Source organism: Condylostylus longicornis, unplaced genomic scaffold (genome assembly GCF_029603195.1).
Source record: "Condylostylus longicornis isolate FDR11 unplaced genomic scaffold, ASM2960319v2 ptg000054l, whole genome shotgun sequence".
Lineage (NCBI taxonomy): Eukaryota > Metazoa > Arthropoda > Insecta > Diptera > Dolichopodidae > Condylostylus > Condylostylus longicornis.
This window is the reverse complement of record NW_026578023.1, coordinates 370,236-392,493: the sequence shown is the minus strand read 5'-3', so window position 1 is coordinate 392,493 and position 22,258 is coordinate 370,236. Positions and strand designations below refer to the sequence as shown.

The window sequence follows — 22,258 nt, the reverse complement described above, 5'->3', positions numbered from 1 at the left end:
GAATATAGTTAGCAGCGACGTAATGTATTCAGTATAATAACCAAAATTAGAGGTTGTAGTCGAAAAAGTATACTCTTTTTTTTCCTCGGGATGTTCACCTAAATGAATGCTATAGTTTGGGATATAATATAGTACATAGTTTATTATACCCGTACGAACGTATGTTCGAAGGATATACTAAATTTGCCTTACCGTTTGTAACGCTAAGAAATAACGGTGTTAGATATAGACTCAAGTGTATGTTTTTGATCAGCGTCAAATTCTGAGCTGATTTAGCTTTGTCTGTCCGTCCGTCCGAACGATAACTCAAAAACTAATTGAGCTAAGTTCACCAAATTTTCACAAATGATATATTGTAGTAAGTGCCACAACCCTATTTAAATTGGACGTGATCGGGGTACCGGTTCGGGTAGCTGCCATACAACTTCAAAATTTATTTGGCTATATCTCAGAAACTATAAAAGTTTTGGTATTGAAATTTCACACAAACGAATATATTAATAGGGCCAATGTGTCTCATAAAAGTCGTTGAAATTACTTGGCTCCTTCTGGTACCTGCCATACAACTTCAAAATTTATTTGGCTACATCTCAGAAACTATAAAAGTTGTGGCATTGAAATTTCACACAAACGAATATATTAATAGGGCCAATGTGTTTCATAAAAGTCGTTGAAATTACTTGGCTCCTTCTGGTATCTGCCATACAACTTCAAAATTTATTTGGCTACATCTCAGAAACTATAAAAGTTGTGGTATTGAAATTTCACACAAACGAATATATTAATAGGGCCAATGTGTCTCATAAAAGTCGTTGAAATTACTTGGCTCCTTCTGGTACCTGCCACACAACTTCAAAAGTTTTTTGGCTATATCTCAGAAACTATAAAAGCTGTGATATTGAGATTTCACACAAGTGAATATATTAGTAGGGCCGATGTGCTTGATAAAATTCGCTAAAATTTCTTGGCTCTTTCTGGTAGCTACCATACAACTTCAATAGTAGTTTGGCACAACCAGTATTTTGAAAAACACATAGTACTGAAATTTTGCATAAATTTATATGGTAATACGGCAACTTAAAGTCATAGTCTGCCCCATAGTTAGTTATGGCACATTAGTTATTCGCACATATTACAACAAATTCGTACGGGTATCACAGAGTTGGCAAGGTCAACTCTACTTTTGTTCTCGTTCATTGTTAAAATTCTATTAATACTATTCAGGGAACGATATAATTTTGCAACTTGTTATGGTTTAACATCAAAATTCGAGGAATTTAGCAGGTTTATTTTCAGGTAATATGTTTTGCAGGTTTATTTTCACATTTTTCAAATAATTGTAGTAATACAGCGTTAATACACAATTTAACTATAATGAAATGTAATTAACTAAATTGTGTATCAATACAGTGTGGCTGGAAAGTTCCGTTTAATAATAAGAAGATTTCAAATTAAAAATAAAAGAAAATTCATTTAATTTGTATTTTTTTTTTTTTTCATTTTGTTCATTAAAACGCGAATTTTATTTTCAATATTAATTTTTCCTTATTTGACTTAATTTAATTTATTTTTCTATTATCATTTTCATTTTTTCTTGTGAATTGTACATATTACATTTTCTTATTCAACATTTAATTGAAGAAACTTTTGTTTAACTTTTATAAAATTAATTTTTCATAATAATAATATTTATTATTCAATATCATTTTACAATTTCAATACATACATAATATAGTATTATAAATATTAAATTTGCAATATTTTCACAAATGTAATTACCTTTTCTTAATATATATAAATATATATATGTATATGATATATATATATATATATATATATATATATATATATATATATATACATATATATATCATAAATAGGAGTATATCATAAATAGGAAACTTAAATTTGTATAATTTAATGTATATGTATATATATATATATAGGTCAAATTTTAAGGTACGTGATATTTTAGTTGCGCTTATAATCAAGTAGAATTATTTCTAACAAAATATACTACAGAGTATAGATGCATGTAAAAGAATATAATTTTTATTTATTATTAATTTTGGAAACTCTAGCCAAACTTTCAAGCTTTCATCTAACTGGAATTTTATTTATTCAAGCAGTTATAACTATATACGTTATTACTGATTTTGAAGTCAAATGGGCTTAAGATCATTTTGGTAGACGTTTTCTATATATATATATATATATATATATATATATATTCTATACATATATATATATATATATATATATATATATATTAATATTTATATTATATACGTATATTAATATTTATATATTAATATACGTATATAATATAAATTACATTTACATACAAGAAATTACTACTACTTAATAATTTAAAATTTTCAATTCCTAAAAGTACTCATATAATAGTGGGTTAAATAAAACTAGATTAAAAGAAGAATTTTGGTAAATTCTTAAACGTCAAATTTTACAAAATCTGAGTTGTCTGAGTTTACGAATACTCTACTGCGTTCTTACTTTCAGTCAAAGTTTAAATTCTTAAACGTTTAAAAAAAGTCAATTAAGCGTCAAAATTGTAGATTTTTTTTTTTACATGCAGACAGTCTGACGTAGTAATTCAGTAAATAAATTTGATGTGTTGAGTGACTATCATTACGTTAAAAATAATATAAAAAATATTTTTATTGTTACTCGTAATTTTTAATATGTAAGTATAAAATTATTTTAAATCTAAAAAAAAAGTTTTTTTGTTTTGACGTTTACGGATGATCAAAATTCAAAGTCAATTACGGGTAAAAAGTTTACTAGATTTCTGTCCGTAAAAGTTTTAGTTTCAGACAGTTTGCAGACTAAAATCAAAATTTTGACGTTAAAGAATTTGCGGTTTGTCTGACAAATATCTATAATAGTTTCGAAACTGTCGAAGTTTGAGCAATATGTTGTTCGCAATTTTCATTTCTCAGTTAATAGACCTACATAATGGTTGGCGATGTACTTTTTTCGAGTAACAGCTGCTCAAACATTAAGTTTTAAATTAAAAAATTTGAAAATTTTTTAAAAAACACTTACTGTTGCAAGCTCGCTATTTTTTTCCCGATTTCCTACATCATTCTCTTCAAATTTGTCATTGAATCATTGTCTACAGCATTCCGACATGCAATTTCTCAATTGAAATAATAATTTATGTGAGTAATTTTTAACCTATATGCATACCTATATGCATAAAAAACTACTGTTTTAAAGAAAAATACAAATAAGTAAAAAAATATGAGAGTTTAGCACTAGTTCCGGAGCATTCTGAGTAAATAGTGCATTCAACACTTTAGATATGCTTATACAATAATGAAAATATATATATGTATATGTACGTTTGTGTATTAAATTCTATTTTTCAAATACTATATATTATATAATATATATAAATGTATGCTATCATTAGCCTTATTTGGTTTTTCTATTTTATTTTATGATGTTGTCAAATTTAGAGAAATAAATGCAATTTACACATCAATAAAAATATTTAAATGATTTTTGAATTAAAATTTCTAATGTATGTGAATTCAATTTACAATAATTAGCACTTTTCCAAAAAATTTAAAAAAAAAAGTACTTATTAGTTTTGCTATGTCCGCTTACAAAATTTCTATACCTTTTAGGAGAGGTAGCTCAAATTTTATATATAAATAGATCTTTACTAAAAACTTTTTTTCTTAGAAGAAAATTTTATCTCTCCTGCTCTAAAAGTTATAGTCCATCAATGTCCTGAAAATAAAATTTATTGTAACGAAACCGCACAAATATTTTTTTTAAATTCCGTATATTAAGAAAATTAGTGGCTGGCTTTTTCACCTTGAGCATGGAAATGACAAAAGGGCTATTGGAATTAACCGTTATGTCAAACTGTTTTTTTTTTCAAATTTTTTATATTGCTTTTTCCAAATTTTGATTCATCCCCTCTCTAAAGCTATCATCGCTCGAAATTTGTAAAATTGGAATTTTACCAAATTTCTACAAATAAAGAAATATGACGGTAAATGCCATGTCATCAAAAAATATAAAAATTAATTACTTATCTTATCTTAAATTATGCAATTAACCCTTGAATTCGATCATTTTCAGTAGGTGAATAATTTGAATGCATCTAAATAACTTAAACAATTATTTACAAATACCGGTCAGTGTGAAAGCCGAAAAACTAAATAAGTAAAAACAACATTGAAGTAAATAATAAATTGATGGTAATATACAGGATGTTCTCTATAGTGGAAAATTATTTTCGGTAGTAAAGATAACAAATTGTTCAACAATAGAATTCTATTGAAACTGGTGCAGGAGTTGGGGCAACTCAAAAATGTAAAATTTTTTTTTGCTTGTTTTCATAATTTGAACCACATTATTTTTGATTTTGCCATTCAATATGCAGTATATTTATTCTGGTATTAATTCTGGTGATTCCGGTGATTCAGGTTTGTTTAATCATTGAACTTAAATTGTTTGTATAATAATAATATTGATGTGTAAAAACATTTATAGATTAAATTAAAATAATTTCTTTCTTAATATAAAAGTAAAATAAATTTAAAATTTATTAAATAAACTTTAAATATTTAAAATGTAATTTTTATTTTTTTATTTTAATTATTAACAATGTAATTATTAAAATAATTTGATTTTTTTTTGTTTTGTTTCCTTATTATAATAACAACTCCTATTTCATAAACGAAAATCTAATTAATTTTTTCATGCTACCATAAAATCTAACTTATTGGTTTTTAATTATTTCAACAAAAATAAAAATTCATTTCAGAACATTAAGCGTAAATATTTTTTTTATATATATTTTTTTTAATTCTTATTTATTTATTTTTTTTTTAATATAAACAATTTGTTTCCTATTTATAATTTTTTGCTTTGTTATCTAAGTTTTTATAATAGTTTAGTCTACATAAATAACTATAGTGTTCCGTCATTTTATTTATAGTTAATTTAAAAGATGACAAGCTGAGGTTAAAACTAACGACGGAAGCTATTCTAGAATATATAATTGAAAAACTCTTAGGTAAAATTTTCAATTCAAAAATGTCAACTCTCAGAAAAAGTTCATTTTATAGTTGATTTATTACAAATAGTGTCGGATCTACTACATATGCAAAATAAGAATTTGTAATAAGCGACGAAAAACAGGGGCGGCATTGTAAATTAAAAAAACAAAATTCAATTTAAAAAAATAAAAAATTTCTGTCACTTTTTTCTATTAGGTACGTGTTTTCCAAAAATATTTTTTTTTATATTTAAAGTGGTGGAGAGACTGCATCTTTTAAAATGAACGACGGACAAGTCAGAACGGGGCCTGATTAAAAATTAATTTAAAGATTTTTGAATATAATTATGATTTAATACTGTTAAATTTACGGGAAATATTGAAATATGTAAATGTATGTATATATGCATATATGTACATATATTATAATTTATGAACATGTAGAGAAATTGATAACTTATTTTTGCAAAAAATATTTGATTGTTTGTTTTTTAATGTCAGCTCGATCATCAATTTTGAATTGTTCGATATATAGTTATATGATGGAACACTATATACATCTAATTAATTTATACATTTTTGTACAGAAATATATATGTACGTATATAAACTTGTATTTAATTCTCCTATAAATTATATTATTGTTTCATAAAAATTAATCAAAATTTAATTTTGTCATTTTATTTCAAAAATTAATAAATATTATTTTTCTGTATATAGCTATGTATTAACTATATTTATGTATATTTAAATTTTAGGTATAGGTATATAGGTTTTAATTTCACTTGGAAATTTAATTCGACGAAACGATTCAACATTTTTTAGTTTTATGTACTTAGGTATGTGTATATATGTAATTTTTATATACATTTATTTGTCCTCGGTATATACCATTAAATATTTTATTTAAAAGATCTTTAATGTTTTTTTTTTGTAATAAAATTAAAAATTTCCAGCAAAAAACTATTTTTAAAGTATATATAAACCATTTGAAATATATTTTTAAAGTGTTGGGAATAGAGCACACTTAATAAATGTTGACATTTTGTTAATTTTTTTTTTGGAATGTTGCCAGAGTTTTTTTTTTAGAGGAATATGAAATTCAAATGAGTATGAACACTGTAAAGTGTTTTTAAAACATTATTTAATTGTGCGAATTAAAATAATAAATTTACATAAAGGAGTAATTGAAAGTTATTACGTACATTGATTCAATTATATAGCTGTATGTCAGTTGTATAGAAAATAATAAAATCAAATAATATAAAAAAATAATATTAAACATTACCATTTAAATTTAGGTTTAAAAGCAAATACTAAAGTATTTCACTTAGAAGGTGCTTATATAATAATACTTATAGTAATTTTAAAGTGTTATACAAATTTCAATAAAAAGAAACGAAAACAATAATCTAAATTTCAAAAAAACAATTTAAAAATTCTCTCAATTCTGGAAATTAAAGGTTTAATTGGATTAAAATTAAAAATATAATTGTACTTTTTTCAGTGTTTAAAACATGTAAATTAAATGGTTAATGTATGCTTGGGACTGTAATTTGTGGTTATGTATAATAAACAGCCTTTCAGTAATTCAATTTTTTTGAATTTAAATTATTATTTATTAAATATGCTCTTTCATTTTTCAATCATTTTAAATAAAATAATTAAAAATAATTAAAAAAAAATTCTTTTTAAATTATATTTTCAATTTCTTATATATAAATATACATAGTTGTATAACATTTTGTTAGTTAAATTTTTGCTTCTTGTATTTTATATAGATATATTAAAAGTATATTTATATATAATATAATATTTTATAATATTCAATCTTATATGTAGGTAGGATGTGTATAAACATTTTATAAATTTCTTTCATACAAATTGCAGATAATACAAATAATCTGTTTTATCTGTGATATAGATGATTGGAATTAATGTTTGTAAATTTTAGGTGGGGTATATATGATTTTTATAGTTGAGTTATAACAGTATATTTATGTTTGATTTATTTTATTTAATTTTTTCTCAATTTTATGATGATATTTTACTTTCCGCAAAGAAATAATTAAAAAAATAAAATTTATTTCAAATATTTCAAATAAATAATTTTTTTTTTACAATATTACAAAATTATTGTTTTTACTATTTTTGTTATTATATAATCATTTTTATGGTTTTTTAATATGAATGTAAAATTTTTGGTAATATTATATAGTAGTATAAATAATAAAAATGCAATATTTTTTTTCAAAATTTTGTAACTACTAAAAATTGGTTGGAAAAAAAATTTCAACTTTGTGTATATAAAGTTGAATAAAATTATCAGAAATTGCATAATCCCGTCTATTTAAATTAAATATAGAGTAAAATATTGACAAGTCTATATTAAGGAAAGTCAAGTATTTACTAGAGAAAATATAAAAGCGAAAAAGAAAAGTGATAATCTCTGTTTTTTAATTTATTTGTTAATTTATTAATAATGTAGCAAAATAATTTTAGTACTATAATGTTAGTAGTATGAAAATAACAAATTTAATTTGTGTTATAATTACACAATTCAGCTTATAGATATTAATTTTTAAATTGTGTTGTATATCATTCAATAATCTAATAATATGATGTTGTCTCAATTTGGATGTTAGGACATCAAATAATATAAGAAAATATATTTTCAGCATATTGAATAAAAAATGCTATACATGATTGGGCAATAAAAATTATTAAACTGAATTGTGTATTAATACCGTATTATTTGGATTTTGTCAATTTCAGGGATTCTGTAAATTATATTATAATAGCATAAAAGTATATAGAAATATATTTCGTTTATTCATATATATAACATGTATATAACATGTATATAACATGTATATAAATTCAATATATATATATTCTAACAGAGAACCACTAACTGACTGTTTTTTTTTAGTTTAAGAAGCAGGTATTATATGTTTACAAACAATAATATATAAAAAAAATCTTGTATCTTGTAATCTTATTAACAAAAACATTTTCAATTTATTTACTTTTTAGAAAATTTCAGATTATTTACGAATATTTCTCTTTTCGTTTTCAATTTCAAGAAGCATATAGTTAATTATGGATATAGTTCCAAAATATAAGCATATGGTCCCGATTTATTTTCCAATACAATTTTTATGCAATTTTTTATACTTACATTTTTGTTTTTACAAAATTTGTTCTATTCATCTTTCTTTAAAGATTTTCCTAATCCCAGTCTAATTATATATTGACTATTTATTTACTAGGTTTTATTTTAATTTTTTTTTTTCCTATTTTGAACTTGCAATACAAATATTATAGTCTTAACATTCTTTTTCAATTTGCCTCTTTTAAATTTTAATGGCATCTGAGATAACAGTTATATTATATGATTATACATAATTCAGCAATTAAAATTTAGGAAATGAATTATGTATTAATACAGTTTTACAGCAATTCCGATGTCAATATAAAAATTTTTTTCATATTTAAAACAAAAAAAAAATTAATGTATGTCTTAAGAAATTTTTATTTTTAAAAGAAATGTTTATATTAAAATTAATCCCGTGACCTTTAGCAGTTTACTTTATTCAGCAATTGAATTTACAATTGCTGAATAAAGTAGATTGACAATAATCTTACATTTTCTGATAACCGAGATTTTTTTTTATATTGGCGACTTATTGTATTTTTTTTTATTAATAGTATTTCAAAAATACTTCAACATGTTTTAAATGATGATGCAAACAATTGCATCCTTTAACAACAAATCATAACAAATTTTATACAAATATTTTCATTTTGGAAACCTGTTCCATTTTTTTGTGACAAAATATAATGGAAAATTCAGTTTCAAAAAACATTCCTAATTCCAAAAAATTTAGCTTATGAATTTAAATTGCTGAATTTTATGGCGATATGGTTTTACGGCAATTTTGTAGACACATCGCTTTTCGTAAATATTTGAAAAGCTTTAAAAATATTTTAATTTTTTTAAAAAATCAATTACATTGTCTTATGTAACTATCTTTAATTTAATTTAACCAGCAATGAAATTTTATATTGCTGAATAAATTAAGTTAATTCTAGATCTACATAGACATGTGTACATTCCACGACTTCAAAAACCTTAATAATATTATATTACTTTGTAATTCAGCAATTATAGCTTATAAGCTGAATTTTATGTAAATACCTTATTTTAGAAATTTTGACGTCAGAGATTAACATGTATGGAATATTTTAAATGTCGAAAATGATATTAAAACACTAAAAATTTAATATAATAATTGTGTTTTATAAATTACTGTTATGTCTCAAGTATTTTTAATATTTAAAATTCTAAAAAAAAAAGAGAAAGTTATACTTTCGAACAATTCTGAAATGATTTATTGTATGTTTATTTTATATCATTTTTATGTCTCATTTCTTTTAAATAAGAATTTTTAATTTATATAATATATGGGGTTAACAATTTCCATTTATAATTTATTTATATTTTTATAATTCTTTTTTTTTGATTTTATTAAATTAACCCTGTAAGAGTTTTTGATTGAATTTTGACTTATTGTAATTAATATTTTTTTTTATATATTTTTTTTCTTATTAATATAACATTTTCATATAAAATGTTATCAAATTTCTAATATTATGTATATATATATATATATATTTTATTTTTCATTTTTATTTACATAAATATTATAAATAAAATATAGAACTATACAATTTTAAATTAATATATAAAATATTAAATAACAACTTTTGAGAGTAAATATTTTACTAAAAACATCACTACAATTTTTTCAGTATATATAATGTAAATAACGATGTACATACTAAGTAAATACATGTTATATACACAATATGTATATATATATATATAGGTTTTTTTTTCTGTAAAATAACTGTATATAAATAGTTTTTATATATATCTATTGTGTGATCAACTTATATATATGTACATACGTTACATATATATAAATATGTATATATAAGGTTTTGTATTATGGTTTTTTTTTTTTTCATTATATATGTATATAATTTTATATTTTTATTTTCTTTGAAATTTTAAGGTACACACATTTATTTATTCTAAACAGCCATTAATTTACATAACATCAACATTTATTATAATAATTTAATATTTATATATACATAATTTTTTCATTGGATCTAATTGTTTAACTTATATAATAATACATTTTGTTATATAATGTATAAATATAAAAATATGCCATGACTTCAAAATTACAATAATAAGATATTTATACATAAATTCAGCCTGTGATTTTTAATTGCTGAATTATTTAGCAATACAATATCAATGTGATTTTGAAGTTTCGGGCCTTTAATAAATTTATTTGTATGTATGCATGTATATTTTATTTGTAAAATATTTATAGACGTACATTTTTTACATCAATTACAAAATTTCAATATACGAATACATACAAAATCATAAAATTTTAATGTATTTTGTATCGAAAAATAATTTTTTAATCTGAAATTATGTACATATATGTGCTGGGTTATCAAAATTGTGTCAATTTTTTACAGTCCAGTACGAGTATTTTCATACATAACAGTTATGATAATAGTATAAAAGTATGAAACATATTTTAAAAAATTTTATAGATTACGAAAATGGTTATCAACTTGATTCGTTTTCATTAAAAATTTCATTCATTTATTAATTGTTATCACATCTATAAGCACTTAACAATATTGTCAATATTGATTTAATCGGTTTGATATAATATTTAATAAAAAATCCGAAAAGAAAACAAATAATTTTTATTATACAAATGTTAATCAATTAAGTGAAAGTGTAAAAACCCTGAACCGAAGTCGAAGTTGAAGTCAGAATTTTTTTTATACATGCATACAAATTTATATATGTACGAGTATATTTATAAGTATATGTATGTGTGTATAGAGTTATAATATTAATTTAAGTATGTATTTTTGTGACGGCGAAACATTTTTAATTTTAAATTTGACATTTTCTATTTAATTTTTAATCAATTCACAAATAACTAGTATATAATTGCATATTAATTTGTGAAAAACTAAAATTATTTCACTTTGAATTTAAAATTTAATTAATTTAGTATGTATAAAATTTTTGTTAACGAATTTACTAATATATTGGTATTTTTTTTAAAGGCATATTATTTTAAAATATATATTTTTATAATAAATAAGCATTTATGTACATAAATAAGAAAAAAAAATTAAAATATCTTGAATATGTATCTTGGTTAAAATGAAATTTGCACGAATTATTTAGAGAATTAGGAAATCTACAATGTTCTTTAAATCAAATAATTTTAAAATTTAATTTCGCAAAATGTCATTGCTATTAGCAAAATGTCATTATGTATGCCGAGTAAGGCAACACTTTATGTAATCTGAATTTTATTTCACACTACCTAGAGTTTGTATACATTGAATTCGGAAGAATCCTATAATGGTCAATACGTGTATTTTTTCACACTTCATTTTACATCCTTTTTCCACAAACTCGTTTTGGAGTAGAGATATTTGGCATTCAGAAAAAGTAATTTGTAACTACAATATTTTTTCTGGTATATAGTTTTCAGTACACATGCATAATTCCATATAGACAAGCGAGTCTCATGATTATAAATTGATATTAATGTACAAATAAAACAGTTAACGTATATAGACCGCTGTATATTCCAATGCATTTTGCATATAAAGATTTGTGACTAAATGATTTTCATTTTAGAGTGCTTGAATGACATGTTTTTTCATATACATTTGTATGTATTTAACAAGAAAAGCTATGAATTATGATGCAGCGGTTCATATTTTTTTAAGTTTTCATTCATTCCACATTTAAATTAAAAATTATGAATGAATAACACAAATTTCAGTTGTCATTTGACATATTTATGATTAATTGTTATTAGAGAAGCTGTTCAATAAAGGTATGTATATTGCGTTGAAATGTTTGAGTGGTGCAATGCACTAAAGCGCAGTGTATCGAACGTTTCTATATCACCTAAAAACTAAAATTGTTTTTGAGAATACCTTCTAAACACAATATTTCAAAATTAAAAATTAAAATTTTTTTTTGATATTCACAATAAATATTCATAACAGAAAATGGAAAATTCCTATATTTGCACATTTAAGAGTTTCCCGTACTTGAATTTTACTGATTTTATTTTATCAATAGTGTATGACAGTGTTTACATTTTTTTTTTTAATTTCAATAGTACTTTAGACATAAAAATTGATACAAGAATTTTCCTTTTTAAATTTCCATAATTTAACTAATTTTGCGAATTTATCACAATTAATAATTATTTCTTTTTTTTTTGGTATGGCAATCAATTATTTTTTAATTCCAAGTTACAATTTAATGTTACATTTTATCACTATATAAATTTCTTATGGTTATGAGTCAAATTTTTCTGTAATTAAATTTTATTTAATTTTTTGGCTAATTTTAACTTCTTAATTACATTAAGTATACATTTATGGAATAAATGAATTACATTTATTTTAGTTTCTAAAAGAATTTTAACTTAAATTTTAATTGTAATAATTGCTGAAAGTTAATTATAAATAAAATGGTATGCGCACAATAATGTAAAGAGGGGACTTTACATTATATTGAATTGCAATTTTAATTAAATATGGCAAAAAGACTTCAAAAACAAAAGCCTTTGCTATTTGACAGTACAAGAAATAATTGGATATTTTTTGTGTTTATTGAATTTAAAGTTTTAGGGCGGTTTTAAGTTCTGCATTAAAGTTGTGATATATCGAAATTGTTAAGTTAATAAAACTGAATCTGAAAATCTGAATTGTTTTAGAATGCCTTGAACAGTTTTTTTTTTTGTCAAGCACTGTGTTGTAGTGGCTACTCAAATAATTGAACAGTTTTTATACTTAAGAAAGACACATTAATAGTGCTATCAGACAATGAATTACTTTGATTAAATTATAAGTGGTTGGTATTTAGAAAATTCCGAGTGAAGTACAAAATTTTTATATTATGCCATAGTATTTTGTCTTTATCGCAATCAAGGCGTCAAAAGTCTCCTCTTTTCATTTATTATTTTTGTTTTTTCAGGTACTCAATAGCTCATTTTTAATCTTCATTTAAATGTGAAAAGGTACTTAAGTTCTCTTATGCTTTTAGTGTTATTGAAAATTATCTAGTTTGTATTTTTTTTTTGTTTAAAATAATTGCAATTTTATAGAAACAAAAATTTAAATAATTATTTCATGTTAAAACTTAAGAATTTCACATAAATGCAATTAAATTAATTTAATTTAATTTCAATTATACTTTTAAAATTTTTATTGAGAAGGAAATAATTATCTTTTAAAATGACCTACGATTTTGGTTTAAATTTTACGAAATCTATATAATTATATAGAGTAGTTCTTAATTTAAAAATTTAAATGATAGTATGATGTCATTTACCATCGCGATTCCTTTCTCCTTTTACTTTTACGTTAAAAAATAATATAAGCAACTTTATTACGTCAGCTTTATTCTTCTTTTACGTTCATTACGACCTCTCTATATTTGTGGCAGCACCGATTTTGTAAAATATTTGTGCTTTTTTTGTAAATTTTTTTGTACGATCTTGTATTTTTTGTTTTATGCAGTACACTCTACTCAATTTGCAGAAAATTTTGAATGCTTTACGTCTGAGCTCAAATTTGAAAGACCACGCTACGTAACGTTTAAAAATCGAACGTGTGTAGCGCATGTATGCACATGTATACATGTATGTTTAATATACTGAAAAAGTGTGCAATTTATATTTATGTATGTGTATAGAAATGAAAGCGACCGCTTTTAAAAAGAAAAAGTGACAATAAAAAAAACAGTTCTTGAAAAATTAAGAAGAAATTCGAGGCAAGGGAGATTTACGTAAATGGAGATAAACGAAGAGAACAAGATCGATAGAGAAAGTCATGAGGAGGCAATGACCCATGGAAGACAATGAACCGATATTATGTTCTAGACTCAAGCTGCCCATTGATGATAACTATTTTTGGATTACTCCACAATTACCCCTTTTACCTATTAACTATCATTTTGGCATTCATAATGCTTTGAATAAAAATTAATTTAGTCGACAATAGAAAATCAAAGGAGATCTTTATAAAAAGTTACTTAAAAGTTTACCGTTTTTTAATTGAAGCTTCTAAACATTTCAATTTAATTCTTATATCTTTGAAGATGCGTTAGGATTCCAATTGGTTTTTTGATTTTTTTAACTGCTATTATGATCGAATAATCTAATGTTTGTTATGAAATACATAGTAGTTTGTTACACATATTCATATTTTGACCTAAAATGCGTTTTTTTAATATTCTAGTTATCTTTACACTTAGCATTCGAAAACTTAAATTAGTAATTTCAATAATACTAAAGCAGTCCTATTTTATTTCTTTGTAACACCATTATTTGATTTAGTTTTAGATAAAGTTGTTGAACTTTTGGTTTCTGTCGCTGTAGTTGACGATTTGGACTTGTTACTTGTGTTTGTTATAGAAGTGGTTGTATTTGCATTACTTTTAGTAGATAAGGAATTTGTGGTTTTAATACTAGATGTCCCAACATCACCTTTAGGTGATTGCTGTTTTTGTTGCGAATTTGAAGCTATTGGAGATGTCGTTACAGTTGTAATTGGTTTTCCTGATGTAGAAGAACTTGTAGAAGTCGATATATTTTGTGTTAAAATTGTATTAGATTTCGTAGTGATGATATCCGTACTTGTTTTACTATTAATTATTGATGTATTAGTGTTTGCTTTATTGTTACTAATTGTCACTACTACATTACTTTTTAATGGTGTTGCAGATTTTCCGCTAGATGGTGTGGTAACTAATTTATTTGTGGTTAATTTTGAAGAAGATGGGTTAGATGAAGTTGATGTAATTGTTGTACTGGATGCTATATTCGTTTTAGTAATGGGAGTTGATGTATTATTTTCTAAATTTGATGTTTTTAGTTTTGCTACGCTAGTTATTGATTTCGTAGATGTGGCAGTTGTAAGGGTTACTTTTGTGTCAGCTTTTGTATTATTTATAGATGAACTTGGACTAACTTTTGTTACTACAGAAGGAGATACTGCAGTCTTCAATTGATTCGTTTTATTTAATTTAGATGTCGCTGTCGTTGTAGTTACACTTGTGGTGCTAATTGAACTAGAAGTAGGTTTAATATTTTCATTAATTTTCTTTAATGATGAATCTGTTGTTTTTGAATCTTTGATAGTGGTCTTTTTATCCAAATTCTTATTTGAACTAACTGCGGTTTTTTGAGAACTCGTTGCTAAGGTTGGCTTGGCCAACGAACTTGTTGCAGAAACTGAACTAGTCGAAATATTCGTTGAAGTTTGCTTAATTCCTGCTGGTTGGAAAGTTTTTAAACTAATTGGTTTCTCATTTAATTTGCTCGATTTACTTAAAGAATCTATGTTATTTTGTAGTTTATTAATATTATTACTAGTAGTCGTGCTAGTTGATGCAGTCTGCGGTGAAGCACACATTGTAATATCTTTAATAGAAGTTGTTGTTTTTGTTTGTGTCGATAATTTCGATGTGCTTTGTGTAGTTGCAATTTCTTTATCATGCATGCTAGATTTTGAAATTACATTTGAAATATTTATTGAAGCTACTGTTTTAGTTGTTGTTGGTATATTATTTTGTAAAATAGTTGAGCCAGTAGATCCGATCCCAGTGGAAGCATTTTTTCCAACAACATTGGTAACTGTATTTGCAGTTGAATTTAAAGATATTGTTACATCTGTTCCTATAGTTTGATGATCTAATTTTTTGTTATCGCTAAGTTGCTTTGTTTTTGTAGCAGTGTTTTGATCACCGAAGGTTGTTAAAATTATTTCTCTGCCACCACCCAAAGATCCTGATATAACATTTGCGGCTGTCGTACCACTTGGTAAAATAATAGTTGCTGTTACTTTTGTCATTGGTAAATGTGTAACAGTTTCATTTAAATCGCTTGCAACGCTATCATTATTTCTAAGTTTCGGATCTAATAACGGTTGTTTACTTGGACTGACATCTGTCGGCGAAGATCTTTGCTTGGCAATATTTTTCCCATTTTTCGCTGCTTTTAATATACTGGGACCGGGAAGCTTTGTTTGTTTTTCATCAGAAATCACAACTACAGGTGAATACTCGTACGAATGTTCTTTAAACTAAAAGTAAAATATATAATACGATAAAATTTTATCATTTATTTATTTTGTAATCAGCTTACTTTGTTATTTTTGGTTAATGCAGCACCTTCTAATGAAGCGTTTTCATTACGGGGTGCTAAAACTCGCTCTCAGAGTTGCAAACCCTCGTCATGAAAACTGCTATCATTACTACTATGTATTCTTGCTTCAAATCGTATTCCACCACCACCATCATTATCGTGTTTACGTGGTGCTGGTGGTGGTGAATCTTCGACTGACCCATCGATTAATACTCTAGTATTTGTTACACTATCATATGTATTACTCAAGTATTTTACATTTGGAGGGATATAACATGGTTGACCAGCAGGACCCCATTCTGCTGTTGGACGCATTTGAGATCTAAGTTTTTCACATAATGATAAATTTGCTGGAGCATCAAATAATTGTATTATTGCTGTTATAATTATCACAACAACTGGTAAAAGACCAATTATCCAACCGACAGCATCGGCCCACATTGGATAAATATAGTTTCCATATTGTGCGGGTTTATATTCAACCCAATTAAAAAATAATATAAACTAAAAAAATACGCATAGAAGAATAAAAGTAAGTAATTCTTCAAATAATTTCATTTTATATTTGACTTTCTTATTTATGTATGTACTAACCAAAAGTGCAGCTGGTGTAATAAACCGCCACATTATTGCCCAAAAATATATCCAACATTTTGATTTTTTACCAATCATTCCTTGAATATCATTTAAAAATCTTTCTGAACCATACAGCCAAGATATAAGAACACATTCAGATATTGCTATTAATAATACGGACCAGTTTGCTGCATATTTATCCATCAACTGAAGCCAATACATGCCGCTCTATTTAGAAATAAAGCAATACAAAATTTTTTGTTATAATTATTTTTCTTTTATCTTTCTTTTTATCATTTTATTAATTGTTGCTTACGTTTGTGGTAAAACCCAAACCGCCGCAATAACCAAATAAAGCAACAGATAAAACTACCCAAACTTTATATTGTCTTAAATTAGGAAACTTATCTAAAACAGCCGTTATAACCGTTTCCATAAGAGCAAACTGAAATAAAAAATTTTAAAGAAAGGGAAAAAATCATAAATTAGATGCACGTACCTGAGAATCTAAACCTAAGGTTAACAACATAACAAAAAATAGCACCGACCATACAGGAGAAATTGGAAGCCTTGTTACTACTTCAGGATAAACAATGAATGCCAAACCAGCGCCTTGATCAACAACTTTTTCTACTTCAACATCTAATTCATGTGCGAGAAATCCAATAATAGAAAATATTACGAGACCAGCAAAAAATGATGTTAAAATATTTGATACAGCCACTATCAGTGAATCCCTTGTGACAAAAAAAAATATATTAGAGCTATAATGCGGTAAATAGTTGAATGTGTGGTTAAATTTTAAGTAAATCTATATCGCAGATATTACAGTTTGGTAAAATGATTTTAATATTTTCTTTAGTTGGAAAATAAAAAAATTTAGATGAAGAAATGTTATAGAACTAGGTTTAAACTTTTACTTACTTGTAGCAATTATTCGTGAATTTGTTGTAAGATGAAAGTGTGATTAAGCCACCCCATGCTGGACTCAATGCAAAAAATATTTGAACTGCAGCATCACCCCACACCTTCAAATAAAATAATAAAAAAAAGTGAAAAAATATTCAATTTTAAAAAATCAATTTAATAAAATTAAAAAACATGAAATTTGAATATGTAAGTGCTTTTTGCTGGTAATGTCACTTTCGTTAAGGTAAACAACTGAGCGAATTAAACTGAGTGGTGATGTTGTGTAATTTCGTGATGTTTTTAGCGAAAAATATTCTACGTTAGACAATATTTTTCATTGATTTCAATTAGATATTTTACATTTTTGTATTAATTTGATCATACCTTAATTAAAAATTCAAAAATTATTTTTTTAATTTATGACGTATGTCCGTCTTAACTATATCCGAATTATTGAAACTGTCAAACCCAACTTCTAGAATAGTTCAGCTTTCCAAAATGATTCTTGTTTATGAATTCATGTTTGCGGATGCATAATGAATTAAATGCGGATGATGGTAATAAAGACGTCAAATACGAGGGTTATAATTAATGCTCTCGTGGTTTGCTTATCACTTTCTGAGAATGTAGTAGTCTGAACTCTTGTGGTTTAGCACATGATTTCTGCATATATTTGAAAAGCGGACAAGAGCAAAAACAGCAATCACTCATATGAACTTTGCGCACTTGAAAAAATTTATTTGAAATAAAAGATTATAAATCCCCCCAATTTCAAGCTTCCATTTTCGTGTGTCTATTTTATTCGATAAATTTAATTTTTTTTATTTTATTTCAGAGGTTTTTTCATTTTGAGGAATTTATAACCATATATGAGTCCACGATAATAATTTAATAAAATTAGAAGTTATTTGAAATAAAAAAATAAACCGGCAAAATACAAAAACATACAAATTATTACTTTGCCTGACAAACTTGTAGTTTATATAATTATTTTGTAGTTGTCAGGGGATAATTAAGCGCGTCCTAAAAAAATGAATTTTTGCAGAGTTGAATAAAGTTTTTGAAACCAATTTTTTTTTTTAAATCAATTTTTTAATGCAAAATTTTATTTTTAAGTAATCATTATTTGAAAATGATATCAAAGCTGTTATTTATATTTACGCGAAACCAGAGCTCCCTCCCCCCCCCTCCCCCCTCCGTCCTTTACTACATCCATTCGGTTTTATATATACTCTTTATATTTACAGTTAATTGTGTTGTATCCAAGGATATTATAAAATTGAAGTAATGGAAATTTATAAAAACAAAATTTCCTTAAAAAATTGACTCTTTAAATGGCAATAAAAATTATTTTACTGAAAAGTTTTACATATAAAAATCAACAGTATTGTCGACGTGGCAAAATAAAAATTTTGTTTTTTTTTTTTCTTTTACTTGTTGCTTTTTATTTTTTTTTTTGTTCTGTACGCCTCCTTCCCTCCTTTTCTCCTTTCTGTTTCTTTAGACTATAGGTATAAGTTAAAAGAGAAAAAATACTTTTGTTTTATTTTTTGAAAATAATTCTCCTTAGTTTCATAGTTTATTTTTTTATTTAACGTATATATATATATATATATATTTTTACTTTTTACCGTTATGCTAATGTTCATTTAACAATTCTATTTTGTATACAAATATTTCAATTTAATTCCTGGCACGAAAACTCATTTCCTGTGCTACAAAATATGTACACATACATATACTGTATAGGTACTCACTCATATATTATGATATATATATATACATCGTACGTGAATATTTTTTTCTTTTTTATTTTAAAAACTTAAGTCCTTTAGCAACTTAACAATAGTAACGAATATAAATGTTTCAATTGAATGAAGGAAGGTATAACAATAATAATAAAATAGAGAAGTTACATTAGACACTAAATATCATTTTTATTATTTAAAATATTTTATAATAAAATAATAATATACATATATAACGTATATGTATGTATGTAGATAAAATAAAACAAAATTTGATACGAAATTATAACAGTTTTTTTTTATATGCGTTTAGAAATTTTCGTAAAGAAAAAGTAAATGGTTTTTGCACGAGCACGAATAAAAGGAAAATCTCTTATATATTTTTTGTTTTTTTTTTTTTAATACACGTAAATAATATATGGTTATAATAGCTACCACAATATGTTTAAGTAAGATCTTGGTAAAAAATTTTGGTAATTTCGATTTGTATATGAAATTTGCAAATGAATTTCGATTTGTATATGAAATTTGTTATCATGAAATATAATTTAATTTCAATTAATCAAAATTTATTCACCAAACTTTCAGCGCAAAGCAATTCTTATTATATACGGTGACTATATTCAATTTAAACAGTTTTAGTAAATACCTAAGTTATTCAGGAAGTGTGAGAAAAATTGAAAACCTTATATATAAGTTTTAATAGACTATAAAAAGCTAGCGCTTCAACAAATCTTCTTATTTTCTATATACTATAAAGTTTGTAAGAACAACCGTTTTTTCATTATTTTTAGATTTTTGTAAACGGAACAATCATAGGCGGATGAATTATATTCCATGTCAACCTGTGAGAACTACCCTGGTTCTTCAGCCGCTGGGTTCGTGAACTGTCAAATCTGAATTAGTTGGGTGTTGCAGGCCAACCTTGAAGGTATTATGTGGGCTATATAAAGTGACATTATGCTGGGTTCCGAGGCGCAGTAAAGTCGAATGGAATGAAAGATTGGGACGGAAGCCGACACTGCGGCAATGGATTATTCGGTGCTTCCGCCATTGGGAGAGTTAAATAATGCGATAGACTATAGGACCTGATCATTGGTGCAGTGGTTATGGCACCGGCCCTTTAACCGAAGGGTCTCGGGTTCAAACCCCGGTCAGGTCACTATAAAAATTATATTCAATATTATATAACTTAATATGCAATACTAATAAATAATATATACAAGTAATTTTCAAATATTCATAATATTCGATACTAAAGGCTAAGAAAAATAAACAGTAAATATTAATAAACTGAAATATTTAATATAAATAAAAATTACGGTAGGCTAGTCACCTACCTAGCTAACTCTCTATGACTATAGCCCTATACTCCTTATAGGAGTGAAGAAGGAAAAAAAAAAATAGACTATAGGAAGTTATAAGGAGGGGCAACTTGTTTTGTTATAGAGGATAGACTTGTACAACGACAAGGATCCTGTGGTCGAAGAGGACCGTTGCAAGGATGAGATAGTTACTAGCATTTTCAGGGGGCACTGTTTATTGGAGAAGATGGTAAGGAGGCGGAATTTTTCGCCATCTGATTTTTGTCGGAGATGTCTTTACATCGGAGTAGTATAGAATGTGCGTTACGTGCTCTGCGTGTGCCTCGCTCTGATGTGGGACAGGAGACGTCTTTTGTGAGGATATCGGTTCGTCTTTGGGTGATATGCTGAACATTTTCAAGGAACTTCAATGGATTCAGCGGGAAGGTGTGTGTTGCAAAGAGATGCAGATTATTCGAGGACACTCAATTTCCGGATGACGTAATACTATAAATACATTTGATACATAATTTTCAGGCTTCATGTTTTCTATAAAAATATTATAGCTCAAAGTGAAAAGCAATATCACTTATATTCGTTGAGTTTATATTAAGATTATCGTAAAACTTAAAATTATTCACAATACACAAATTATACATATTTATTTTTTTTTTTTGAATATAAAATAAATTGAAAATTGTAAATATTATTTTATTTTCTTTTGTTTCATGTCTTTGATAATGATACAAAAATAAAAATAAATTTTGTATAAATACTTACTTGGGCATTAGCCAATTGTTTAAAATCGGGTGTTAAATAAAATAGAATTCCTGTTTTAGCACCTGGTAATGTAACACCACGAAAAAATAATATTACAAGGACTACGTAAGGAAATAAAGCTGTAAAGTAAACAACTTTTCCAGAAGATTGAACTCCTTTACATAAACATAAAAATACTATTATCCAAGCTGCAAGTAAACACAAGGCTAATTCAATTTTAATACTTCCAGTTTCTTCAATTCCTGATGATATTCCAAGGACGTAATGTCTATGTATAAAAAATGAAATATATATATACGTATATACAAAAAAAGAGGAAATAAAATAAAATTAATATAAATGTTATAATGCTATATAAAAGAATAAAAAAGATATTTAAGAAAAAAAAAAACAAAACAAAAAAATATCAATTCAAAACAATTTTATTACACATTATAATAAAATACGAACAGGTTTATTGCACCCCTAAAAGTATGCTCTATAAATGTGATAAGAACTTTTATACAAATTTTACACAATACAAATACACAATTGGTTTTTCTTGTTAGCTTTTTTAAGTTACAAAAAGAATCAGAATGCAAATATGTACTTCAAAATTTGACAATTACTTCAAAA

General features: G+C 24.9%; 2 protein-coding genes across 6 annotated transcripts in view; both read right to left on the bottom strand.

Moving 5' to 3' along the window:
- Nucleotides 1-12,512: 12,512 nt before the first annotated feature.
- Nucleotides 12,513-16,258, bottom strand: LOC129611615 (uncharacterized). Its single transcript, XM_055524832.1, has one exon. It carries the CDS (start codon nt 16,031-16,033, stop codon nt 14,486-14,488), a length of 1,548 nt encoding a protein of 515 aa, XP_055380807.1. The 5' UTR covers nt 16,034-16,258; the 3' UTR covers nt 12,513-14,485.
- Nucleotides 16,055-22,258, bottom strand: part of LOC129611614 (sodium- and chloride-dependent glycine transporter 1) — a 79,141-nt gene continuing 72,937 nt past the window's right edge. For all 5 annotated transcript variants that reach the window (XM_055524826.1, XM_055524830.1, XM_055524831.1 and 2 more), the window contains exons 6-12: nt 21,644-21,911; nt 17,827-17,930; nt 17,402-17,639; nt 17,219-17,347; nt 16,921-17,130; nt 16,327-16,830; nt 16,055-16,264 (exon numbers count right to left, since the gene is read on the bottom strand). In XM_055524826.1, the coding sequence (XP_055380801.1) occupies nt 16,396-16,830; nt 16,921-17,130; nt 17,219-17,347; nt 17,402-17,639; nt 17,827-17,930; nt 21,644-21,911 (1,384 nt within the window). In that variant the 3' untranslated portion in view covers nt 16,055-16,264; nt 16,327-16,395. The remainder of the gene's footprint in view (nt 16,265-16,326; nt 16,831-16,920; nt 17,131-17,218; nt 17,348-17,401; nt 17,640-17,826; nt 17,931-21,643; nt 21,912-22,258) is intronic.